This window comes from Hemitrygon akajei, chromosome 5 (assembly GCF_048418815.1).
Source record: "Hemitrygon akajei chromosome 5, sHemAka1.3, whole genome shotgun sequence".
NCBI lineage: Eukaryota > Metazoa > Chordata > Chondrichthyes > Myliobatiformes > Dasyatidae > Hemitrygon > Hemitrygon akajei.
The window spans coordinates 118,121,771-118,145,627 of record NC_133128.1 but is presented as its reverse complement, the minus strand read 5'-3'; the positions used below and the strand labels follow the sequence as shown (position 1 = coordinate 118,145,627).

The window sequence follows — 23,857 nt, the reverse complement described above, 5'->3', positions numbered from 1 at the left end:
TTTCCCAACAATGAATCTATCCATATATCCTTTAAACATTCTAATTGCAGCCACCACTACCACTTTCTTGGGGAGCTCATTCCATTTATCCACCACCCTTTGTATGGAATATGTGACCCTCAAATTCTCCTTAAAATCCACCCCTTCACCTTAAATCTATGCTCATTAATTTTAGACTCCCCTACTCCTTTGGGAAGGGTTGTCTAAAACTAGTGAGACACTATTCACAACACCATGCTATTGTACAGAGCTGTACATTATATTAGTTAGTATTTTTATATTTCATATTAATTTGTCTTTTATTTTTTTGAAGCTGAAACCATAAGAAATGCTATCCACAAATGATATATAATGACATTTCAGCGGGTGGAGTAATATCATAATAACAATTTCAATACTGGCATATAAAGGACAATTTTATTTACATTAGGAAATCATTAATTAACAAGTAGCAAAACAATTTCTATCCTAAAAAAAATTCTTCACCTATTTGATTCTTTGAAAGATGTTTCTTGTGAAGTGAGGAAATGTTAAGTTTTCAAATAGCACTCTTATGGAGCCCTGCTTTCAGAAAGTGAACTAAAATAAAATAAACTTCTAGTTAAACAAAGTACCACAGTATTAAAAAAGCACTTTAATATCGCTTCCCTGTGAGAGAAATATAAAATAAAACCATTTATATTTGTCCTCTGTTACTCTGTTTGCTGTCTTGTCAGCTTGGGTTTTTACTTGGAGTCAAACCCTGAAAAAGACTACAGTACATGGACTAATGTATTGCTCCTTCAGTGGAATTCAATCGATAGTACATTTCTGAAGCAAGTTTTATGCTTGCCACCACCACCAGGACATGATTACTTGGTCATCAATCACTTATTGTGTGTGGGTACTTTGTTCACATTGTGTATCACGTTGATCTGTGTAATTGCCATTCAAGCAGCAATAACATTGCCTGTAAGTCAGTCTGTTGTGGGAGGTGGCAAAGCTAACTGACCCAATCCACAGGTGTATATCTGTGATCAAAAGAGCACTCTCCCAGCTAAAAAGCAGACCATGCAATTATTCCATTTTTCATAATTAATGTTGCAAACATATAAAATGTAAAATGTTCCCTGGCAACACGAGTGAATCTGCAGATACTGGAAATATATAAAAAACATGAAATGCTGGCAGAACTCAGCAGGCCAGACAGCATCTATGGGAGGAGGTAATAACGACACTTTGGGCCAAAACCCCCTCCTGATGAAGGGTTTCGGCCCGAAAAATCGTTATTACCTCCTCCCATAGATGCTGTATGGCCTGCTGAGTTATGTCAGCATTTCGTGTTTTTTGTTAAAATGTTCCCTACTCTTTTTGTTCATGAATGGAATTGGACTTATTTTACACACACATGAACAAAGGATGGCTTTTGAATATTTGTCATTATGCATGCCCCACTAAAACTGAGGAATTATTTTTTCTACTCTGGATTCAGAGATTTGAAGTAAACTGTAATTTAAATTTACATCAAAATTCCACTATCTCAGAATCTGAGAGTTTTGGGAATTTTAGGGATTAAGTTTGATATTCTAAGATACCCATATGCAAATACTATGCATTCATCTGGTCAAAGACAGTGTTTTTTCTTTTATTTATTTGATACAGCATGGAAAAAAGCTCTTCTGGCCCAATGAGACCATGCCACTGATGGGAACTATCAACGTTCTAACCCATATATCTTTCAAATGTGTGAAGAAAGCGAAGGAAACCTACATGGTTAGGGGAGAACATAGAGACTCGTGGCATATTTGAATCCAGATCACTTACGCTGTAATCGCATTACATTAACCACTATGCCATCGTGCCTGAATATCATGATTTCTGCATTCAGTCAACATTGATCATGTCGAGCAAAACACAAAATGCTGGAGGAACTCAGCAGGCCAGGCAGCGCCTATGGAAGAAAAGGTACAGTCAACGTATTGGGCCGAAACCCTTCAGCAGGTACTTTTTTCCATAGATACTGTCAGGCCTGCTGAGTTTTTAGGCCTGCCTAATTTTGTGTATGGTTAACACCAGATTAAGGTATTGCAGATTGAAGCAATGCTCATGTGATCCAAAGGAGTAGTTTTCACAGTCTGTGGCTGCTAATGATAGTGACTGTAAAGGTTTGAGAAGGTTGTAGCAATTTATGCTCGGCCCAATTGCAGCCTTTACAGTTTACTTAAAAGTTATTAGAAACCGAGCAGTCTAAGAGGCTCCAAGTACAGGGGCACAAATTGGCTACCCTCTTGCCAGCACTCTTGTCATTACACAAGAGTCAGTGAGCCTTATTTGTTGTACTGTGAAGAAGCATAGTTCAAAGCCATATCATTCAAGAACTTCTTTGCTGCAGATATATTAATGCCAAGGAATTTAAAGGGACTGACCCTCTCTACCTCATTTCCCATCATGGATCTCCTTTTGTAGTCTATAATCAGCTCTTTGGTTTGCTTAATAATTCTATTAATTATTACTAACTTCTATATTAATAGACTGGTTAAGTAATGAAGAGCTCTCTTGCCAATTTGGTAGAAGAATATGAATGATAACCTTTAAGCATTTAGTGGGAGTAAAAGTTACCTTCTGCACTGTTGCACCATCATAGGCTCTATCACCTTTCTTTGTTCCATTGATATGATGTTTATGCTTTCCATTATTGATGGCTTCTTTGCATAAGACTGCTCGTACAATATATGTAAGGCATGCTGTGCTTATTAAAAGCATAACCCCTTATGAGTTCCTTCTGATGGATCTCATTTTTTCCTATTCTCTCTCTTCACTGCAACAAGTTATATTTGATACACTCAGTGGCCACTTTTTAGGTACACCTGCTCGTTAATGCAAATATCTAATCAGTGAATCATGTGGCAGCAACTCAACGCATACGAGCATGTATAGAGAGGCTCAGTCGATGTTCAGACCAAACATCAGAATGGGGAAGAAATGTGATGTAAGTGATGTTGACCATGGAAAGAAAAAGAATTCCTGAACATAGTCGTAAATTCAAACATATAATGCCATCATTGCTGAACAAGTCAAAGACTGTGAAAGAAAGGTCCCCATAATGTGAAAAAATCTTGTCTAGGTACAAAAATAGAATACCTAATCTTCTCTAAATTTAAACATGACATATCATCAATCAACCAATGGGCACGAGTAGGCAGAGTGGCATCTTTCCATTTAAGTAACAAAATAATTTGGCTTTTTTTTGACACTGATCAACAGAAAAGACTCTTTAATATCAAAGTGAAAACAGATTTCTACAAAGTTATCTAAATTAATTGCAAATATAAAACACAGAATAATTGATTACATAAGTATTCACCCCACCCCCTGTAATATAACACACCAAATCATCACTGGTGCAGACAATTGGTTTTAGAATTCATGGTAGTTAAATGGAGACCCGTGTGCAGTCAAGGTGTTTCAATTGATTGTAGTAAAAATACACCGGTATCTGGAAGGTCCAACTGCTGATGATTCAGTATCTTAGCAAAAACTACACCATGAAGACAAAGGAACACTCCAAGCAGCTCTGTGAAAATGTTATTGAAAAGCACAAGTCAGGAGATACTTGTAGATACAGGAAAATTTCCAAGTCACTGAATATCCATTAGAGTACAGTTAAGTCAATCATCAAGAAATAGAAAGAATATGGCACAACACAGCTGTAAATCTGTCTAGAACAGGCTGTCCTCAAAAACTGAGTGACCGTGCAAGAAGGGGACTAGTGAGGCCTATGACAACTCTGGAGGAATTACAGGCTTCAGTGGCTGAGATGGGAGAGACTGCACATACAACTGTTGCCCAGGTGCTTCACCAGTCACAGCTCTATGGGAGAGTGGCAAAGAGAATGCCACTGTGGGAAAAAAAACTTGCATGAAATCTCAGCTAGAGTTTGCCAGATGACACGTGGGAGAATCTGAAGTCAGCTGGAAGAAGGTCCTATGGCCTGATGAAACCAAAATTGAGCTTCTTGGCCATCAGACTAAACGTTATATTTGGTGCAAGCCAAACACCGCACATCTGATGCACCATCAATAACTCTCGGAGACGTGAGTTAAGGTAGGCTTTTATTGGCTGGAAGAAAGCACAAGCAGCAAGCGACCACCACACAACATCCTGGAGACTGAGGAAGGAGCAGTGCCTCCATTCGCCTTTATACCGGGGTCTGTGGGAGGAGCCACGGTCTGTGCGAGGAGCCACAAGAGCAGTCAGCGGGGGGGGGGGGGGGCGGGGGGGGGAACGTGTCCAGACAGGTATATGTAGTTCACCACAACATCATCAAAAACACACCATCCCTACCATGAAGCATAGTGGTGGCTGCATCACGCTGAATGACCTCAGCATACATGTGGAATCCAGTTTCCAATGTTATAGCTCATTCATTAAAATTTTTTCACTGCTTCCCTTGGTTTTATGCAACACCTATTTCACCACCATCTGTATGACACAGATCATAATCTCTGCTTTACAATTCTGCTTGACTAAACATTTCCCCACCTCTGCTCATGTGTAACTGATAAATATTTCAGCTATTTTTGGATTTTGAATTGCTTTTGGGTGTAAGAATGATGTGGTAGATCACACATTCTTGAATAATTGTTTGATTTTTATTTCCAATGAAATGAATGGAAATGAAAATCAGGGAGTTTCTTCCAGAAGCAACTGATCTGTAAATGTGAAGCAAGGAAAAGTAGAAAGAAACACACGTGCCTCCATACTCCAGATTTATCATTCCTCAAAATAACACTAATCACATTTGGAATAATCTTGCTTCTTACTCTTGCTTGGTATTTGATTCTTGTATTGTATGCACCTTATTGTACAATTAGAAGCCCTTGAATATATTTCAATGTTATAATAATCCCTGGTAGTATGACTAAATACATCATACTTATTACATCAGCTTTCAGTTGATTTAGAGTCAGATAATTTACCTCACATTAGTTCTGCTATCTATTTCTTCCTCATCTACGGACTGTTTGAAGTTTGTCCCGTGACCAATTGATTTATTGCGAACTGACTCGACGGCCGGTACAAGTCTTGCAGCCAAGGTGACTTTTGTTGCTCAATATCATCAATCAGTGGGCTTGTCTGATAATAAATGTGAATATGTTAATCAAGCAATTGCTGTAAAGTTATAAAAGCACTGTTGCATGATTTAAAAATAGCAAACAGAAGAAAAAAAACAATGTCTGCTGTTACCTGTTCTGCATCGTTTGATTTTTTCCCAGTTACTTGCTCTGTAAATTTCTTCAGAAGGCTGTGTGCAAAAAAACCGCACAGACTGTTGACATTTCTATGAGCATCTTTTACACTCAAATACATGGGTCATGAATGCTAAACTGGAGCATTACATTTCATAATTTAGTGAAAAGGGAATGTTTACCTCTTAGATTGACTTTTACAAGCAGCATCTCCTGTAGCATAAGGTGTCTTTGGCTCTGACCTTTGAGAACAAATCTATTATCAAAAACAAAAATGTCAAAATGGTACTAGAGTTTCCAAAAGGTTAATGACTGTTCTTAGTAGTTGAGAATAAAAACTAAAACTAAAAACCATATAGTACAAGTTGAAGTAAAATAATATATACAGTATCTAAAGGAATAATTACTTGGCTAATCAAAAATGAACAATCTACTTTTACATTTCCATCATTTGCAGGATGACTAAATAATTATCCATACTCAAAATTCGATTAAATTGGCCTGGTAATGCAACAGGCAAAATATCTTCTGTAAGCAATATTCCAAAATATGTTGCTGCCATGAAATGCTCAGCGATGATAGTGCCCAAAGATCAAATGTATCTAAATGTATTTACCTACATTTCAATATGTGAATCACTTCTTTTGTATTATGTGCTCTCTTAATTTTTAGTCTGATTTATATTATATGTTACATTTTTGAACCTTATCTTAAAATCACTCACATGCTCATAGTGTTTATATTAGTTTAATGGCAGTTTATTAGACATAAGAAAAATGATAATCCAAACACCAAATGTTAGATGGCTTTTACAAACCTAATAGCAAATCCTGTTCTGAAATAGTCCTGATGAAGGGTCTTGGCCCGAAATGTTGACTGTTTACTCTTTTCAATAGATGTTGCCTGGCCTGCTGAGTTCCTCCAGCATTTTGTGTGTGTTGCCTGTTCTGACTTAGCTGATTCTGTCACTTGCTGGTTTTGTCTATTGATTCTCCTTTCCCTGACCAGTACTCAGCCTCTTGATCTGTCTCCAATGTTTAGTCCTTTGTTTTTACTTTCAGAGTGGCACTACGGTTGTCAATACTGGTTGGATTAATTTCAGAACATTTTTTTTTACATTGTGCTTCCTATTTCCCATGGCAATGCCCCTACTTCCTTAGGAGTTTATGAAAATTTGGCGACATCTAAAATTCTGACAAACTTCTATAGATACGTAATGGAATATATATATTGCCTGGCTGCATCACAGCCTGGTGTGAACACACCAACGGCCTTGAATGGAAAATCCTACAAAATATAGTGGATACAGCCCAGTCCATCACGGATAAAATCCTCCCCAGCAATGAGCACATCTGCATGAAACACCATCAGAAGAAAGCAGCATCCAGCATTCAGGAACCCAGGACATGCTCTTTTCTCACTGCTGCCACCAGGAAGAAGGTACAGGACCCTCAGGACTCACATCACCAGGTTCAGGAACCATTACTACTCCTCAACCAACAGACTCTTGAACAAAAGGGGATAACTTCACTTGCCCTGTCATTAAAATGCTCCCACAACCAATGGGCTCAGTTTCAAGCACTCCTCATTTTAAGTTCTCGATATTAATTGTTTATTTATTATTATTATTATTTCTCCTTTTTGTATTTGCACATTTGTTGTCTTCTGCGTTCTGTTTGAATGCCCTAGTTGGGCAGCCTTTCCTTGATTCTGCTATGATTATTATTCTATAGATTTATTGAGCATGACCACAAGAAAATGAACCTCAGAGCTGTATATGGTGACATGTATGTACTTTCATAATAAATATACTTTGAACTTTGAAATACTTGGGAAAAATGAAGCATGACTTCTAATAGTGCACCACCTTCCTGTGCCAATAAAAAATAGACACAATTTAATGACCCTGGCCTGAAAATGGCAGCATTTCACCAAATCTATATATTTACAATTAAGGAATTAATATGTTAAAAGAAAAGATTTATTATTGCTCCTATGATTTATTCCTGGGGTCAATAACTAGGTGTATTTTTACAGACCACCCAACAGTAACAGAGACATTAGATAGGGAGATAGGCAGGTAGGGAGACAAGATTCTGGGAAGGTGTAATAATAACAGGGTTGTCATGGTGGGAGATTTTAATTTCCCAAATATTGATTGGCATCTCCCTAGAACAAGGGGGTTTAGATGGGGTGGAGTTTGTTAGGTGTGTTCAAGAAGGTTTCTTGACACAATACAGTATGTAGATAAGCCTACAGGTGGAGAGGCTGAACTTGATCTGGTATTGGGAAATGAACCTAGTCAGGTGTCAGATCTTTCACTGGGACAGCACTTTGGAGATGGTGATCACAATTCCATCTACTTTACCATAGCATTGGAGAGGAATAGGAACAAACAAGTTAGGAAAGCATTTAATTGGAGTAAGGGGTAATATGAGGCTATCAGGCAGGAACTTGGAAGCATAAATTGGGAACAGATGTTCTCAGGGAAATGTGCAGAAGAAATGTGGCAAATGTTCAGGGGATATTTGTGTGGAGTTCTGCATAGGTATGTTCCAAAGAGACAGGGAAAGGATGGTAGGGTACAGGAACCATGTTGTAAATCTAGTCAAGAGGAAAAGAAGAGCTTATGAAAGGTTCAAAAAACTAGGTAATGATAGAGATCTAGAAGATTATAAGGCTAGCAGGAAGGAGCTTAAGAAAGAAATTCGGAGAGCCAGAAGGGGCCATGAGAAGGCCTTGGCAGACAGGATTAAGGAAAACCCCAAGGCATTCTACAAGTATGTGAAGAGTAAGACATCAGAGAATAGGGCCAATCAAGTATGACATTGGAAAAGTGTGCATGGAACCGGAGGATATAGCAGAGGTACTTAATGAATACTTTGCTTCAGTATTCAATATGGAAAAGGATCTTGGCGATTGTAAGGATATCTTACAGCGGATTGAAAAGCTTGAGCATATAGACAAGAAAGAGGATGTGCTGGAGCTTTTGGAAAGCATCAAGTTAGATAAGTCACCAGGACCAGACGAGATGCACCCGAGGCTACTGTGGGAGACGAGGGAGGAGATTGCTGAGCCTCTGGCAATGATCAGTGTATCATCAGTGGGAACGGGAGAGGTTCCGGAGGATTGGAGGGTTGTGGATGTTGTTCCATTATTCAAGAAAGGGAGTAGAGATAGCCCAGGAAATTATAGACCAGTGAGTCTTACTTCAGTGGTTGGTAATTTGTTGGAGAAGATCCTGAGAGGCAGGATTAATGAACATTTGGAGAGGCATAATATGATTAGGAATGGTCAACGTGGCTTTGTCAAAGGCAGGTCATGCCTTACGAGCCTGATTGAGTTTCTTGAGGATGCGACTAAACACATTGATGAAGGTAGAGTAGTAGATGTAGTGTATATGGATTTCAGCAATGCATTTGATAAAGGTACCCCATGCAAGACTTATTGAGAAAGTAAGGAGGCATGGGATCCAAGGGGACATTGCTTTGTGGATCCAGAAATGGCTTGCAAAGAGTGGTTGTAGACGGGTCATATTCTGTATGGAGGTCGGTGACCAGTGGTGTGCCTCAGGGATCTGTTCTTGGACCCCTACTCTTTGTGATTTTTATAAATGACCTGAATGAAGAAGTGGAGTGATGGGTTAGTAATTTTGCTGATAACACAAGGTTGGAGGTGTTGTGGATAGTGTGGAGGGCTGTCAGAGGTTACAGTGAGACATTGATAGGATACAAAACTAGGCTGAGAAGGGCAGATGGAGTTCAACCCAGATAAGTGTGAGGTGGGACATTTTGGTAGGTCAAATATGATGTCAGAATATAATATTAATGGTAAGACTCTTGGCAGTGTGGAGGATCAGAGGGATCTTGGGGTCCGAGTCCATAGGATACTCAAAGCTGCTGCGCAGATTGACTCTGTGGTTAAGAAAGCATATGATGCATTGGCCTTCATCAATCGTGGGATTGAGTTTAGGAGCCGAGAGGTAATGTTGCAGCTATATCGGACCCTAGTCAGACCCCACTTGGAGTACTGTGCTCAGTACTGGTCACCTCACTACAGGAAGGATGTGGAAACCATAGAAAGTGTGCAGAGGAGAGTTACAAGGATGTTACCTGGATTGGGGAGCATGCGTTATGAGAATACGTTGACTGAGCTCAGCCTTTTCTCCTTGGAGTGACGGAGGATGAGAGGTGACCTGATAGAGGTGTATAAGATGATGAGAGGCATTGATTGTGTGGATAGTCAGAGGCTTTTTCCCAGGGCTGAAATGGCTAGCGTGAGAGGGCATAGTTTTAAGGTGCTTGGAAGTATGTACAGAGGAGATGTCAGGGGTAAGTTTTTTATGTGAAGAGTGGTGAGTGCGTGGAATGGGCTGCCGGCGACGGTGATGGAGGCGGATAGGATAGGGTCTTTTAAGATACTCCTGGACAGATACAGTAATGCTCAGAAAAATAGAGGGCTATGTGGAACCCTAGGTAATTTCTAAGGTAAGGACATATTCGGCACAGCTTTGTGGGCTGAAGGGACTGTATTGTGCTGTAGGTTTTATATATTTTCTATGTTTGTTTTTGATGCTCACAGAAGATTCTCAGGTAAAACACAAAAGACTACAAATGCTGGAATCTGAAGCAATAGAAACAAATTGCCGTAGAAGCTTAACAAGTCAGGTAGCAACTGCAGAGGGAAATGGGACATTAGATGTTTTGAGTTGAGACTCTTTATCTAGCCATCTGTTACATGCTCTGACCTTCAAAGGGAATTCTTGAGATCCTTGTGCTTGTGCTAGTCTTTTCTCCTCTCTCCACTGGCCCTGTGTTTAACTTCTAGCTACTTTAAGGACACTATCTGTAATTCATTGTTGTTTACGTCTTACATCTGCTGGTGTGTTGTAGATGATAGTCCTGCTTCAGTGTTATTCTGGAAACTCCTTCACTCCCCAGATTGACCAATCCTATACAAGCTTCCCAAATGTCAACATTTCACAGCCATCTCCATTATCTGTTTTACTGATTCTTTTGCCTACTCTTAGCAAGTCATCATTGGAGATCACTTCATTGTGATTCAAACTGCAGCTCTTAAACAAACAAGGATGAGAATCTGGATGAAAAGGGCATTCAACAGACAAAATGGAGGAATCATTGTCACAAGGAAATTGGATTTTTAGAGCAATATATCAGGACAGTAAAGTGCCACCTTTGTCTTGATGAAATTGTATGATTCCAGAGAAAGGTGTATTGGTATACTGCAGTAAAAGATCCCAGGGGCAGTGTGATACACACTTAAGAATGAGGTGAGAACATTGTGAAACTGAAACTCAGGAGATCATTCATGGTTGTCAGTGAAAATGATAATCACAAAGGACAATTAATCCTGAAGGAGAAATACAAGATGGGCACTTTATGAACATCCTCACTGAACCAGGGTTCAGTAATGATGCCTATTGCAATCAATGCTTTCTCCCTAGCATGAGTCGACCCAAAGAAAAACGAAGACTTCCCTGGCAGAGTGCACACCATTTATCTGCTTACCAATGCTGCCAGCTAAACATATGGTATGTGTCTCATCTGTGCTCTTCAAATTTTAAACTGCTATGCATCTGTCTCAAATTGATGTAATCACTATTTATCTTTAGAATAAAGAGGCAACACAGATGCATTCACATAATAAGGATGAGAAGAGAGAGTTTGAAACGGGGAAAGAAAGCACTTTTGACTTTATTGTTGAGCTAAAATCTCCTTTTTAGAGTTTAAGCCTAGGATATATCTCAACATGGTCTAATATTACTAAACTGCTAATCCATTTGAATAATAAAATAATGGAACTTTGCAGCACGAATAGTTACCTCCACGTCTTGTATTCATATTGGCCAAAATAGAAATTGTTTAATTTAATTTCACCTCAGTTCAGAGTCCATAGCATTTTACACTCTTGTGTTCCAATACTTTTTAATTGTGGCGGAGGCCGGCTTTGTGGCTTGACAGGATAGTGTAAAGTTAGACAATGCAGTAGTTATATGGTACTTGATATTTAGGGGGACAGAAAGGAGATTCTAAAGGAGATTGTAAAAGAGACACTAGGATGGTGTGTGGCTTCCTGGGTGCTAGAGTTCATGATGTATCGGAGTGGCTGTGGGATATTCTCAAGGAAGAAGGGGAACAGCCAGAGGCCGCGATGCATATCAGCACTAATGACATTGGCAGGAAAGGGGAAGAGGACCTATGCAGTGAGTATATAGAGTTAGGAAAGAGGCTGAAGAGAAGGACCTCCGAGGTTGTAATCTCCGGATTACTCCCTGTGCTATGACCTAGTGCAGGTAGGAATGGGGTGATAGTATAGATGAATGAGTGGCTGAGGAGATGGTGCAGGGGACAGAGTTTCAAGTTCTTGGATCACTGGAACCTTTTCTGGGGAAGGGGAGACCTGTACAAGTGGGATGGGTTGCACCTGAACTGGAGGGGAAACAATATCCTGGCCAGAAGGTTTGCTGAAGATATTTGGGAGAGTTTAAATTAGTTTTCCAGGGGGCTGGGAAATGGGAGTATTAGGTCAGTAAGGGGAGGATCAGTCTGGAAGGTAAATGTCAGGGAGAGTGTTGAAAGAAATAATCAAAATAACAGATATGATGGGTCAGATAGTTTGAAGTGTGCATATTTTAATGCTAGGAGTATTATAGGTATGATGAACAGAGCATGGACATCACTGAAACTTGGTTGAGAGGGGCAGGAATGGGTGATTAATGTACCAGATTTTCAAAGTTTTATAAAAGATAGAGGAGGAGGTAAAAAAAAAAGGTGAAGTTGCACTACTAATCAGGGACAATATCACAGCTGCACTTAGACATAATGGAGGGGTCAGACACCGAGTCTATTTGTGTAGAACTCGGGGATAGGAAGGGTGCAATCACACTGTGGGATTGTACTTCAGACCCCCTGATAGCCACTGGGATATTGAGAAGCAGATACGTAATCAGGTTGAGGAAATGTGTTAAAGTAATAGGGTAGTTATCATGGAGGATTTCAACTTCCCTAATATAAACTGGGACCTTCTTAGTGCAAGGGGTTTAGATATTGCTGAATTTGTTAAGTGTCTCCAGGAAATTTTTCTTAAATCAATATGTGGATGGTCCAACAAAAGGAGGGGCCGTACTGGACCGGGTGTTGGGTCATGAGCCTGGCCAGGTGACTGACCTTTCAGTGGCTGAATCGATAGGGGACAGTGACCACAAAACCTTATCTTTCAGGATAGCTATAGATATGGTCCTTGTGGGAGAGTTTCAAATTGGAGGAGGGCCAATTATGAGGGCATTAGACAGGAACAAAGAAGCATTAATTGGGAACACCTTTTATCTGACAAGTCCACATCAGAGGGTGTGAGGTGTGTTTAAACATCAATTGCACAGAGTATGGGAAAGATATGTTCCTGGTGGAAGGAAGGACAGGCATGGAAAGATAAGAACCTTTAGTTTCTAGAGAAGTGATGAACTTAGTCACAAAGAAAAGGAAAAACTATGTAAAGCTTCAGAAATCAGGATTAAACAAAGCACAAGGAGTATAAAGAAGCCAGAAATGAACTAAGGAAGGGAATGAGGAAAGCCAGGAGGGGCCATGGAAGTCCCTGGCAGGTAGAATTAAGGTGAATTGCAAGGTATTTTGTACATACAACAAGAGTAAGAGGATAACTATGGAGAGGGTGGTACCCCTCAAGGATAAAGGGGTTAACATTTGCTTGGATGCAGAGAATGTGAATAAGGTACTTAATGAGTACTTTGCTTCAGGAGGAGGAAGTGTTGCCTCCTAATGAGTATTAAGGTGGATGTCCCCAGGGTCTGATGGAATTTATCCCAGGTTACTGAAGGAGGAAAGAGACAAGATTGTTGGGCCCTTTCTTTGTGTCTTTGACCTCTCCAGCCACAGGTGAGGTCCCAGAGGACTGGTGAGTGGCTAATGTTTTACCTCTATTTAAGAAGGAACAGAGGGAAAATCCTGGTAACTATAGACTGGTGAGTCTCATGTCAGTTGAAGGAAATTGCTGCAGAAAATTCTTAGTGATAGATGAGCATTTGGAAACCCATGGCCTAATTAGGGAGAGCCAGCATGGTTTTGTGTGTAGCAAGCTGTGCCTTACCAACTTGTTTGAGGTTTTTGACAAGGTGATTAGAGAGATTGATGACGGTAGAGAGTGGATGTTGTCTACGTGGATTTTAGTAAAGTGTTTGACAAAGTCCCCCATGGGAGGCTAATCCAGAAGATTAAGATGCATGGATCCATAGCAAATTGGCTGTTTGGATTCAGAACTGGCCTGCACATAGAAGACGGGGTAGTGGTTGAAGGGACTTGTCTGAGCTGGAGGTCTGCAATTAGTGGAGTTTTGCAGCGACCTGTGCTGGGACATCTTCTGTTTATAATGTGATCCAGATGAGAATGTAGATGGATGGGCTAGTAAATTTGCGGATGATACCAAGCTATGTGGAGCTGCAGATGGTGTAGAAGACTATCAAAGAATACAGCACAATATAGTCCAGTTGCAGATATGGGCTGAGAAATGGCAGATGGAGTTTAACCCAGATAAATATGAAGTGTAGGGCAAATACAAGGAGACAGAGAAGTTCATAGCTCCATGAAAGTGGCAACATAGGTGGTTAAGAGGGCTTATGGATGACTTGCTATTATTAATTGAGGCACTGAGTTTAAAAGTCAGGAGGTTATGTTGCAAATTTATAAAACTCTGGTTAGGCCATGTCCGGAGTATTGCATACTGTTCTAGTCACCCAACTATGGGAAGGATGTTGAGGCTTTGGAGAGGCTGCAGAAGATGCTGCCTGGTTTAGACGGCATGTGCTATCATGAGAGATTGAATAAACTTGGGTTGTTTTCTCTGGAGTGTTGGAGGCTGAGGGAGATCTGACCGAGGTTTACAAGATTATAAGAGGCATAGATAGAGTGGACAGGGAATATCTGTTTTCCAAGGCTGAAATATCTAATATCAAAGGGCATGTATTGAAGGTGAGAGGGGTTATATTCAAAGGGGATGTGAGGGGTTAGATTTTTACTCAGAGAATCACGGATGCCTGGAATGCGCTGCCTGGTATGGTAGTAGAAGCAAATAAATTGGAGACTTTTAAGAGAAGTTTGGATAGGTATATGGATATGACAATGAAGGGATGTGGACCTGTTGTAGATAGGAAGGATTGGGGTTTGGGTGATTTTGATTTGCTTTTCAGCTGGTTTAGAACAACATTGTGTGCTGAATGGCCTGTTCCTGGGCTGTCTTCTTCTATATGTTCTATTGGATGGAGGTTTCTTCAGCCACAACCCATTCAGTGTTTCTTTACAACATTGGCTGAACCTTGGGGACATAGACTCAAGATGCAGGGGAATAGACTTAGAACTGAGATGAGGAGAAACTGCTTTTCCCAGAGAGGAGTGAATCTGTGGAATTCTCTGCTCAGCAAAGCAGTCGAGGCTACCTCATTAAATAATAAGGTATATTCTGGATAATTGGACCATTGGTTAATTGGTGCAGCTGTGTATTTGGGCCAGCTATTAAAGAACAAAAACTAATTGAGAAAATAGCAGGGATTCCCTTCATTTACTTGGGACATAATGCCACGTAATTTGGACAGAAGACTGTTGCCGAAGAGTTTCTAACTAGCATCAATCACAAACACTTATGTAATGTGAGACATTACATTGTGCTTAGAAAAAACAGTTTTTAAATAGTGTCAGTTGCGCCTGTTTGTGTTTAAAAAGTAGTGATTTTTGTCACTGATAGTTGGTGAGAAATAACTAGTCAGGCAATTCAGAACTGTTTTGTTCACTGCGGTTTCAAACATTCAATTTCAAAAATTGCCAGAATCTTCCTGGAGTGAAAATTAAATGATTTCACTACTAATGTTAGGAACTATAAAGAATTTGAAGGTATCCACTATCATTTTGAATGTTACAATGAAAATGAAGATTTGGAGAATGCAATTGTTGAAAGCATTGGATAAAGGCAGTCCATTATCTCCACTGATTTTTTCATATACAGTCCCACCAAAAGAACGTGGCAGCGTACACTGGGTGAATTCCTCTGTCGATAATGATTAGGAACTAATACACAGTTTTATAGTACTGTTGTAACATTGATAGTGTTCTAATTTCTTCCGAATTTCATTAAAATCCATCATTTGTTCCTCAGTTAAATGGTAGTTTGTCTTTTTTATACCTTTCTTTAACCATGAGACTTTGGCTAATATGGGCAGCCACTTAATTGAGCCAAAATGTACTGGTCTTGATGTGTCCCAATTAACTGGAATCCACTGTATATTTAAGATACAGTTAGATAGTTTTGCATAGCAGGGGAATTAAGGGTTATGGGGAAAAGGTAGGTAGCTGGAGCTGAGACTATGCCGAGAACAGCCATGATCTTATTGAATGGTGGAGCAGGCTCAGCAGGCCAGATGGCTGACTCCTGCTGCTATTTCTCATATTTTTATGTTCATCTTTAAGGTGAAAATACTTTTCTCAGATTTCTCCCTAATTTCTTTGTTAAATAACTTAATTCTATGTTCCCTATATGCATAGATAAAGGTATACAGTATCGTATATAAATGATTTTCCTGAGTTTTGTAAATTTGAGGTGAAGTAAGTGAAAAAATGGAACAATTGTTAGAATTTTTATGCATGTTAAATTTTTGGCCAGGAAAGGAATAAGAATTTGAACATTGTTTAAAATTAGACAATTTGGAGCTTGATCAGCTACAGGGATTATTACTATTCTTGACTGGTTTTATATCTTTATATTGGGGTTATCATTAATTTCATAGATTGTGATATTATTTTGAGGATAATGAGGGATTGCCCTATGTATAGCCTAAAAATTGAAATACAAAGTTATCAGTCACCTATTCCCCCAATCAAAACTCAAATGGGCACATTTTGAAATTAAACAGAATTATAATTTCTCTAATAAAACAAACTCACAATGCTAAGATATATCACAATACTATCAGTTAAATCACTATATGAAGTTAACTAGGGAGTCCAATGTCTCAGATTGCATATGCTTATTTGATATTTTTAAGCCGATATGTAAATTATACATTTAATTAAACATTCTGTAAATTACAACCATCTAAGCATAAGCAGGAATAAGAATCTGACCAATAAAAGGTAAATATTGTGAAATTCCAGTCTTCACACAGAATTTTAATTCAGGCATACAAGTCAGTGCCCCCAATTCACATTGCTACTGAATTTTTATGATTAATTTAAATAACCAAAAAGCATTGGAAGCACTGATAATGCTGTTCATCACCTTCCTGATAAACATGTGAAGATGTTAAAATGCTAAGCTTAGAAACCTACCTCTATTACACAAATCACTGTAATAATCAACATCACTATGACAGTAACTGCAACAGCCAGCAGAAGTTTGTGTCCATACCCCACTGTAGATGAAGTTGCCATCTTCTACAAAAGAACAGAATTTATTATGTCATAAATGAGAGAGTTTAGTTTATAAGTAAAATATGAGATTAAGGACAAGGATATGTGCATTTGAGTATCCATTAGCAGACTGGGTTTCCTCTCAATATTAGAACATTCTAATAAAATAGTTTTGCTTTCTTACCATTGAAAATTCCTCCAGCAATCACAGTAATCCAGATTGGTAGCCACTTTCTTGCACAGCTGATCCCAAAGAGCTCAGAAATAGGATGCTCTTTATCGACTACAGCTCAGCATTCAATACTATCATCACTTCATAACTAATCAATAAGCTTCAAAACCTTGGCCTCAATACATCTTTGTGCAATTGGATCCTCGATTTCCTCACTTGCAACCCTAATCAGTTCAGATTGGCAAAAACATCTCCTCCATGATCTCTATCAGTACAGGAACACCACAAAGCTGTGTGCTTAGCCTCTTGCTCTACTCGCTTTACGTTTATGACTGTGAGGCTAAGCACAGCTCCAATGCCATGTTCAAGATTGCTGACAACACCATTGTCATAAGTTGAATCACAGGTGGTGACAAATCAGCATATAGGAGGGAGATTGAAAATCTGGCTGAGTGGTGCCACAACAACAACCTTTTACTCAATGTCAGTAAGACCAAAGAGCTGATTATTGACTTCAGGAGAAGGAAAATGTAGGTCCATAGCCAGTCCTTATCAGAGTTGGAGAGGATTAGCAACTTTAAATTCCTTGGTGTTATCATTTCAGAGGACCTCTCCTGGCCCAGCCCATGAGTGCAATTATGAGGAAGGCACTGCAGCACATCTACTTAGGAGTCTGTGAAGATTCAGCATGACATCTAACACTTTGACAAACATCCATAGATGGGTGGGGGAGAGTATATTGACTGGTTGCATCACAGCCTGGTATGGAAATACCAACATCCATGAATGGAAAATCCTAAAAAAGTAGTGGATACAGCCCAGTCCATCATGGGTAAAGCACCCCCAACCATTGAACACGTCATAGGAAAGTAGCATCAATCATCAGGGACCTCCACTAGTCTGGACATGCTCCCTTCTCTCTGCTGCCATCAGGAAGAAGGTACAGGAGCCTCAGGACCCAAACCACCAGGTTTAAGATCAGTTATTACCCCTCAACCATCAGGCTCTTGAACCAAGGGGGATAACTTCACTCGGCCAATCATTGAAATGTTCCCACCGCAATATTTCTTGCTTATTTTTTTTTTAAATTTCTTTCTTTTTTGTACTTTTCAGTTTGTTGTGTTTTGCACACTAGTTGAACAACCAGTTGGTGCGGTCTTTCATTGATTCTATTATGGTCATTATTCTATTATGGATTTATTGAGTATGCTCACAAGAAAATGAATCTCAGGGTTGTATGTGGTGACATATATGTACTTTGATAATAAATTTACTTTGAATATTGCATTTTAAAAACTCACCAATTTTCATCAAACATTAAAAATTAAATGGTCTTATCAAAGGTAATTTCTTACCTTTTGTTTGAAAGATTTAATGATACAAGAATAAAAACAAAATGTTTCAAGTCAGAAAAGTTAACTGTTGACATGCTCATTTTTTTAACTGCTTTGCTTTTTCTATATTAACAACTTTACATGGTTATTAATGGTACAGATAACAAAAAAAAAGCAAACTTCTTTCTACTCTCTCTAAACTTAATTGTTTTGATCAGAATGGAGAACAAGTATATCACTCTTTCTTGGGTAGGATAATTATTACTTTCAACTAATAGAAAAATTGTGAAGCTGGACTTGTAAGCAGCAAGCCAGACTACAGAAATATAAATTGCTGAGTTTTTATTACTTGTACAAATTGATTTACTTATGTAAGAATAGCAGCTATACATCAAAACTATTTATTTGATATTCAAATATTTTAAGCTGTTCAGAATATATGATAGGTCCAAACAAATGTAAGTTCTCATTTCTTTCATTAGAGTGTGTAGAATATGCTAAAAAATTCTCCCCGCTTGCCTGCATTTCTGATGGATAAAATTTATGTCAATTTGGCTCAGTTCTAAATACTCTGGAGGCTTAATTATGACATCATAACTTGTGAGTATGATAAGAACAGAGAATACTGAAGAGTGGTGCAGTATTGCCTGTTTATTGCATAAGATATTGTTCCTGTGGGATTAACATTCCATAACTTTCTTCTAGCATCCTGTTGCATGATGCTCCTTAAACTAGTATTATTGGCCAGGCTGACAGACCAATGGTAATCATTTAACAGACAGATGGATGTAAAATTACATACAAATTGAATGGTTGTTACATAAATGGAAGTTCTTACATCTATTTTAATTGTTTAATTATGTAAAGTGCTGGAAATCTATCTAATGTATCAATAGACTTTGTATTAAAATACTATTTGTTTAAAAATCATTACATGAAATTCTAGAATTATTGAATTGTTCACCACCATTGGTGTTTCACAAATAACATTTCACAGCTATCGTAGGAATTAAAAATGTCACTAATTGTATTTGATAACTTTTACCCATACTTGTCAGAAAAATTATAATGCAATTCTTTGTCTTGTTATTTAAACCTATTTTGAACCAAATCAACCTTCAAAGACAAGAAAGCAAAGATGGCAGAAATTTGAAATTAATGTAGCATGTGTTAAAAACAGTCAATAGTATATCTGGTAAAAAGTCACTGCCTTAAAATATTCAGTTTGTATTTCTCTCCCCAAAAATACAGTTTCACTCTTTGACTATTTTTGGCACCTCCTATTTTATCTCTGAAGTTAGAGGAATTCTATAATTTGTGTGAATCAGATTCGTTTCTAAGGCTTTGGTAATCTAGTTCCTTTAATTTCAGATCTGAGCTGCTGCTGCTGCAGAACATTCTTAAATAAAGCTTCAGAAAATTTACAGATGAAAAATGTTATCCCAGATTGAAACTGAAGGCTGTCAATCTGGTTTAATTTTAATTATACAGTATTCCTGCTTAGTAAACAGAGTTTATAAGTAGAACTATTATGGTAAAATAAGTCATTAATTATGAAGTACCATGGCATGATGTGGAAATTTCAAAACTTTAATTAACTGAGTTGATATCCTGAATACCCTTAAAGGGATATATTAAAACAGCAAATTAGAGATAGGTAGGAAATGAAACATGCATTGAAGTATCACTTAATGGTCATTATGATGAATGATGTATCATATCAAAAGAATCAAACATAAAGAAAACATCAGTTAATATAGTATATATAAATTGTGAGGGATCAATAAAACTGTGAGAGCATCATCAAGGATTCTCCAGTTCATGCTCTCTTCTCACTGCTGCCATCAGGTAGAAGGTACAGAAGTTGCAGGAGCCACACCTCCAGGTTCAGGAACAGTTATTACCACTCAGCCATCAGGTTCTTGAACCAGAGGGGATAACTTCACTCACCACAAGACTGAGCGTATTTCACAACCTATGAATTTACTTTTAAGGGCTCTAAAACTCATGTTCTCAATATTATTTATTTATCTATTATTATTTTGTTTTTCTTTTTGTATTTGCAAAATTCATCATCTTTTTCACTTTGTTGTTTGTCCATCTGTTTGTGTGTAGTTTTTAATTGATTCTATTGTGTTTTTTGTAGTTACTGTGAATGCCCACAAAAAATGAATCTCAGGGTAGTATATTGTGACATATATGTACTTTGATAAAAAATGAACTTTTGAAATCTAAGTCCCTGTGCTAAAATGATCTATCTAGTACATCAAGTTGCAAACGGAATAGTGTACAATTATAACCATATAACAATTACAGCACAGAAACAGGCCGTCTTGGCCCTTCTAGTCTGTGCTGAATGCTTACTCTCACCTAGTCCCACCTACCTGCACTCAGCCCATAACCCTCCATCCCTTTCCTGTCCATACACCTAATTTTTTTTTTAATGACAAAATCAAACCTGCCTCTACCACTTCTACCAGAAGCTTATTCCGCACAGCTACCACTCTCTGAGCAAGGAAGTTCCCCCTCATGTTACCCCTAAACTTTTGCCCCTAACTCTCAACTCATGTCCTCTTGTTTGAATCTCCCCTACTCTCAATGGAAAAAGCCTATCCATGTCAACTCTATCTATCTCCCTCATAATTTTAAATACCTCTATCAAGTTTGCCCTCAACCTTCTACGCACCAAAGAATAAAGACCTAACTTGTTCAACCTTTCTCTGTAACTTAGGTGCTGAAACCCAGATAACATTCTAGTAAATCTCCTCTGTACTCTCTCTATTTTGTTGACATCTTTCCTATAATTCGGTGACCAGAACTGTACACAATACTCCAAATTTGGCCTCACCAATGCATTGTACAATTTTAACATTACATCCCAACTCCTATATGCCATGCTCTGATTTATAAAGGCCAGCATACCAAAAGCTTTCTTCACCACCCTATCCACATGAGATTCCACCCTCAGGGAACTATGCACCATTATTCCTAGATCACTCTGTTCTACTGCATTCTTCAATGCCCGACCATTTACCATGTATGGCCTATTTTGATTAGTCCTACCAAAATGTAGCACCTCACACTTATCAGCATTAAACTCTATCTGCTATCTTTCAGCCCACTCGTCTAACTGGCCTAAATCTCTCTGCAAACCTACTTCATTATCCACAATGCCACCTATCTTAGTATCATCTGCATACTTACTAATCCAATTTACCACCCCATCATCCAGATCATTAATGTATATGACAAACAACATTGGACCCAGTACAGATCCCTGAGGCACACCACTAGTCACCAGCCTCCAACCTGACAAACAGTTATCCACCACTACTCTCTGGCATCTCCCATCCAACCACTGTTGAATCCATTTTACTATTTCAATATTAATACCTAAAGATTGAACCTTCCTAACTAACCTTCTGTGTGGAACCTTGTCAAAGGTCTTACTGAAGTCCATATAGACAATATCCACTGCTTTACCCTCGTCAACTTTCCTAGTAACCTCTTCAAAACATTCAATAAGATTTGTCAAACATGACCTTCCATGCACCAATCCATGGTGACTGTTCCTAATCAGACCTTGTCTATCCAGATAATTATATATACCATCTCTAAGAATACTTTCCGTTAATTTACCCACCACTGACATCAAACTTACAGACCTATAATTGCTAAGTTTACTCTTAGAACCCTTTTTAAACAATGGAACTACATGAGCAATACACCAATTCTTCGGCACCATCCCCGTCTCCAATGACATTTGAAATATTTCTGTCAGAGCCCCTGCAATTTCTACACTAACTTCCCTCAAGGTTCTAGGGAATATCCTGTCAGGACCCAGATATTTATCCACTTTTATATTCTTTAAAAGTGCCAGTACTTCCTCTTCTTTAATCATCATATTTTCCATAACTACCATATTTGTTTCCCTTACCTTAGATAATTCAATATCCTTCTCCTTAGTGAATACCGAAGAAAAGAAATAGTTCAAAATCTCCCCCATCTCTTTTGGCTCCATACGTAGCTGTCCACTCTGATTCTCTAAGGGACCAATTTTATTCCTTACTATCCTTTTGCTATAATCATAACTGTAGAAACCCTTTGGATTTATTTTCACCTTATTTGCCAAAGCAACCTCATATCTTCTTTTAGCTTTTCTAATTTCTTTCTTAAGATTCTTTTTATATTCTTTATATTTCTCGAGCACCTCATTTACTCCATGCTGCCTATATTTATTGTAGACTTCCCTCTTTTTCCGAACCAAGTTTCCAATATCCCTTGAAAACCATGGCTCTCTCAAACTTCTAATCTTTCCTTTCAACCTAACAGGAACATAAAGATTATGTACCCTCAAAATTTTACCTTTAAATGGCCTCCATTTCTCTACTACATCCTTCCCATAAAACAAATTGTCTCAATCCACTCCTTCTAAATCCTTTCGCATCTCCTCAAAGTTAGGCTTTCTCCAGTCAAAAATCTCTACCCTGGGTCCAGTCCTATCCTTCTTTTTGGGATCCTTCATGTTCTTTTTAAGATCAGAGATTATATTTACTAAATTTTTCTTCAAAGTGTTATAAAGATGGAGAAAAAAGCCCAAAAGTGTGTGATCTGTTTTTGAAGGGATCAGTTTCTTGCGTCAAATAGCTTTCTTATATAAACTTTTTTAATATGAAGAAATTGCAACTGATTGCTCTACACAGTTGCAATGATGTCAAATTTGGCTAAACTAATTAGGCAGGGAGATGAGAACTGGAATGATTGGGCTGATGACGAGGTAGTTGGCTTACAAACAAAGGCAGTGGGTAGTGAGACTTCTAGTAAGGAAAAGCAGATGATAGGACAAAATTGCAATCAATGGGATGAGTTGAAATGTAAAATCAAAAAGGGTGATGTGTAAGTGTTATATTTGAATGCACACAGTATACAGAATAAGGTAGATTAACTTATAGAATAGTTAAAGATTATGTTGTGATGTTGTGAGTATCGCTGAATCATAGCTGAAAGATGCACATTGTATCAAAAGGACAGGCAGGTAGGCAAAGGGGGTGGCATGACTCTTGGTAAAAAATGAAATCAATTATTAGTAGGAGGTGACATAGGATTGGAAGATGTAGAATCCTTGTGGGTAGAGTTAAGAAACAGCAAGGGTAAAAAGACCCTCATGGGAATTATTTACAAATGTCCAAACAGTAGCCAGAATGTGGGCTGCAAATTACAATGGGAGAATTGAATTGAATTGACTTTATTTCTTACATCCTTCTCATACATGAGGAGTATAAATCTTTACATTGCGTCTCTGTCGAAATGTGCAATCATAGTAACTTATAATAAATAGAACAGTCAATGTAACATAGAAATACACTCATTTCAGTGTGAGTTGATCAGTCTGATGGCCTGGTGGAAGAAGCTGTCCCGGAGCCTATTGGTCCTCGCTCTTATGCTGTGGTACCGTTTCCCGGATGGTAGCAGCTGGAACAGATTGTGGTTGGGGTGACTCGGGCCCTTTTATCACAGCTGTCTTTGTAACTGTCCTGGATCGTGGAAAGTTCACAACTACAGTTGCATTGGGCTATCTGCACCACTCTCTGCAGAATCCTGCAATTAAGGGAGGTACAGTTCCCATACCAGGCAGTGCTGCAGCCAGTCAGGTTGCTGTCAATCGTGCCCCTTTAGAAAGTTCTTAGGATTGGG

General features: G+C 38.5%; 1 protein-coding gene across 9 annotated transcripts in view; it reads right to left on the bottom strand.

Moving 5' to 3' along the window:
* Positions 1-1,318: 1,318 nt before the first annotated feature.
* The window catches only part of LOC140728100 (leucine-rich repeat-containing protein 37A-like), a 102,722-nt gene continuing 80,183 nt past the window's right edge, over positions 1,319-23,857 (bottom strand). For all 9 annotated transcript variants that reach the window (XM_073046293.1, XM_073046291.1, XM_073046297.1 and 6 more), the window contains 5 exons: positions 16,577-16,681; positions 5,411-5,484; positions 5,227-5,284; positions 4,959-5,115; positions 1,319-3,553 (listed from right to left, as the gene is read on the bottom strand). In XM_073046293.1, the coding sequence (XP_072902394.1) occupies positions 4,993-5,115; positions 5,227-5,284; positions 5,411-5,484; positions 16,577-16,681 (360 nt within the window). In that variant the 3' untranslated portion in view covers positions 1,319-3,553; positions 4,959-4,992. The remainder of the gene's footprint in view (positions 3,554-4,958; positions 5,116-5,226; positions 5,285-5,410; positions 5,485-16,576; positions 16,682-23,857) is intronic.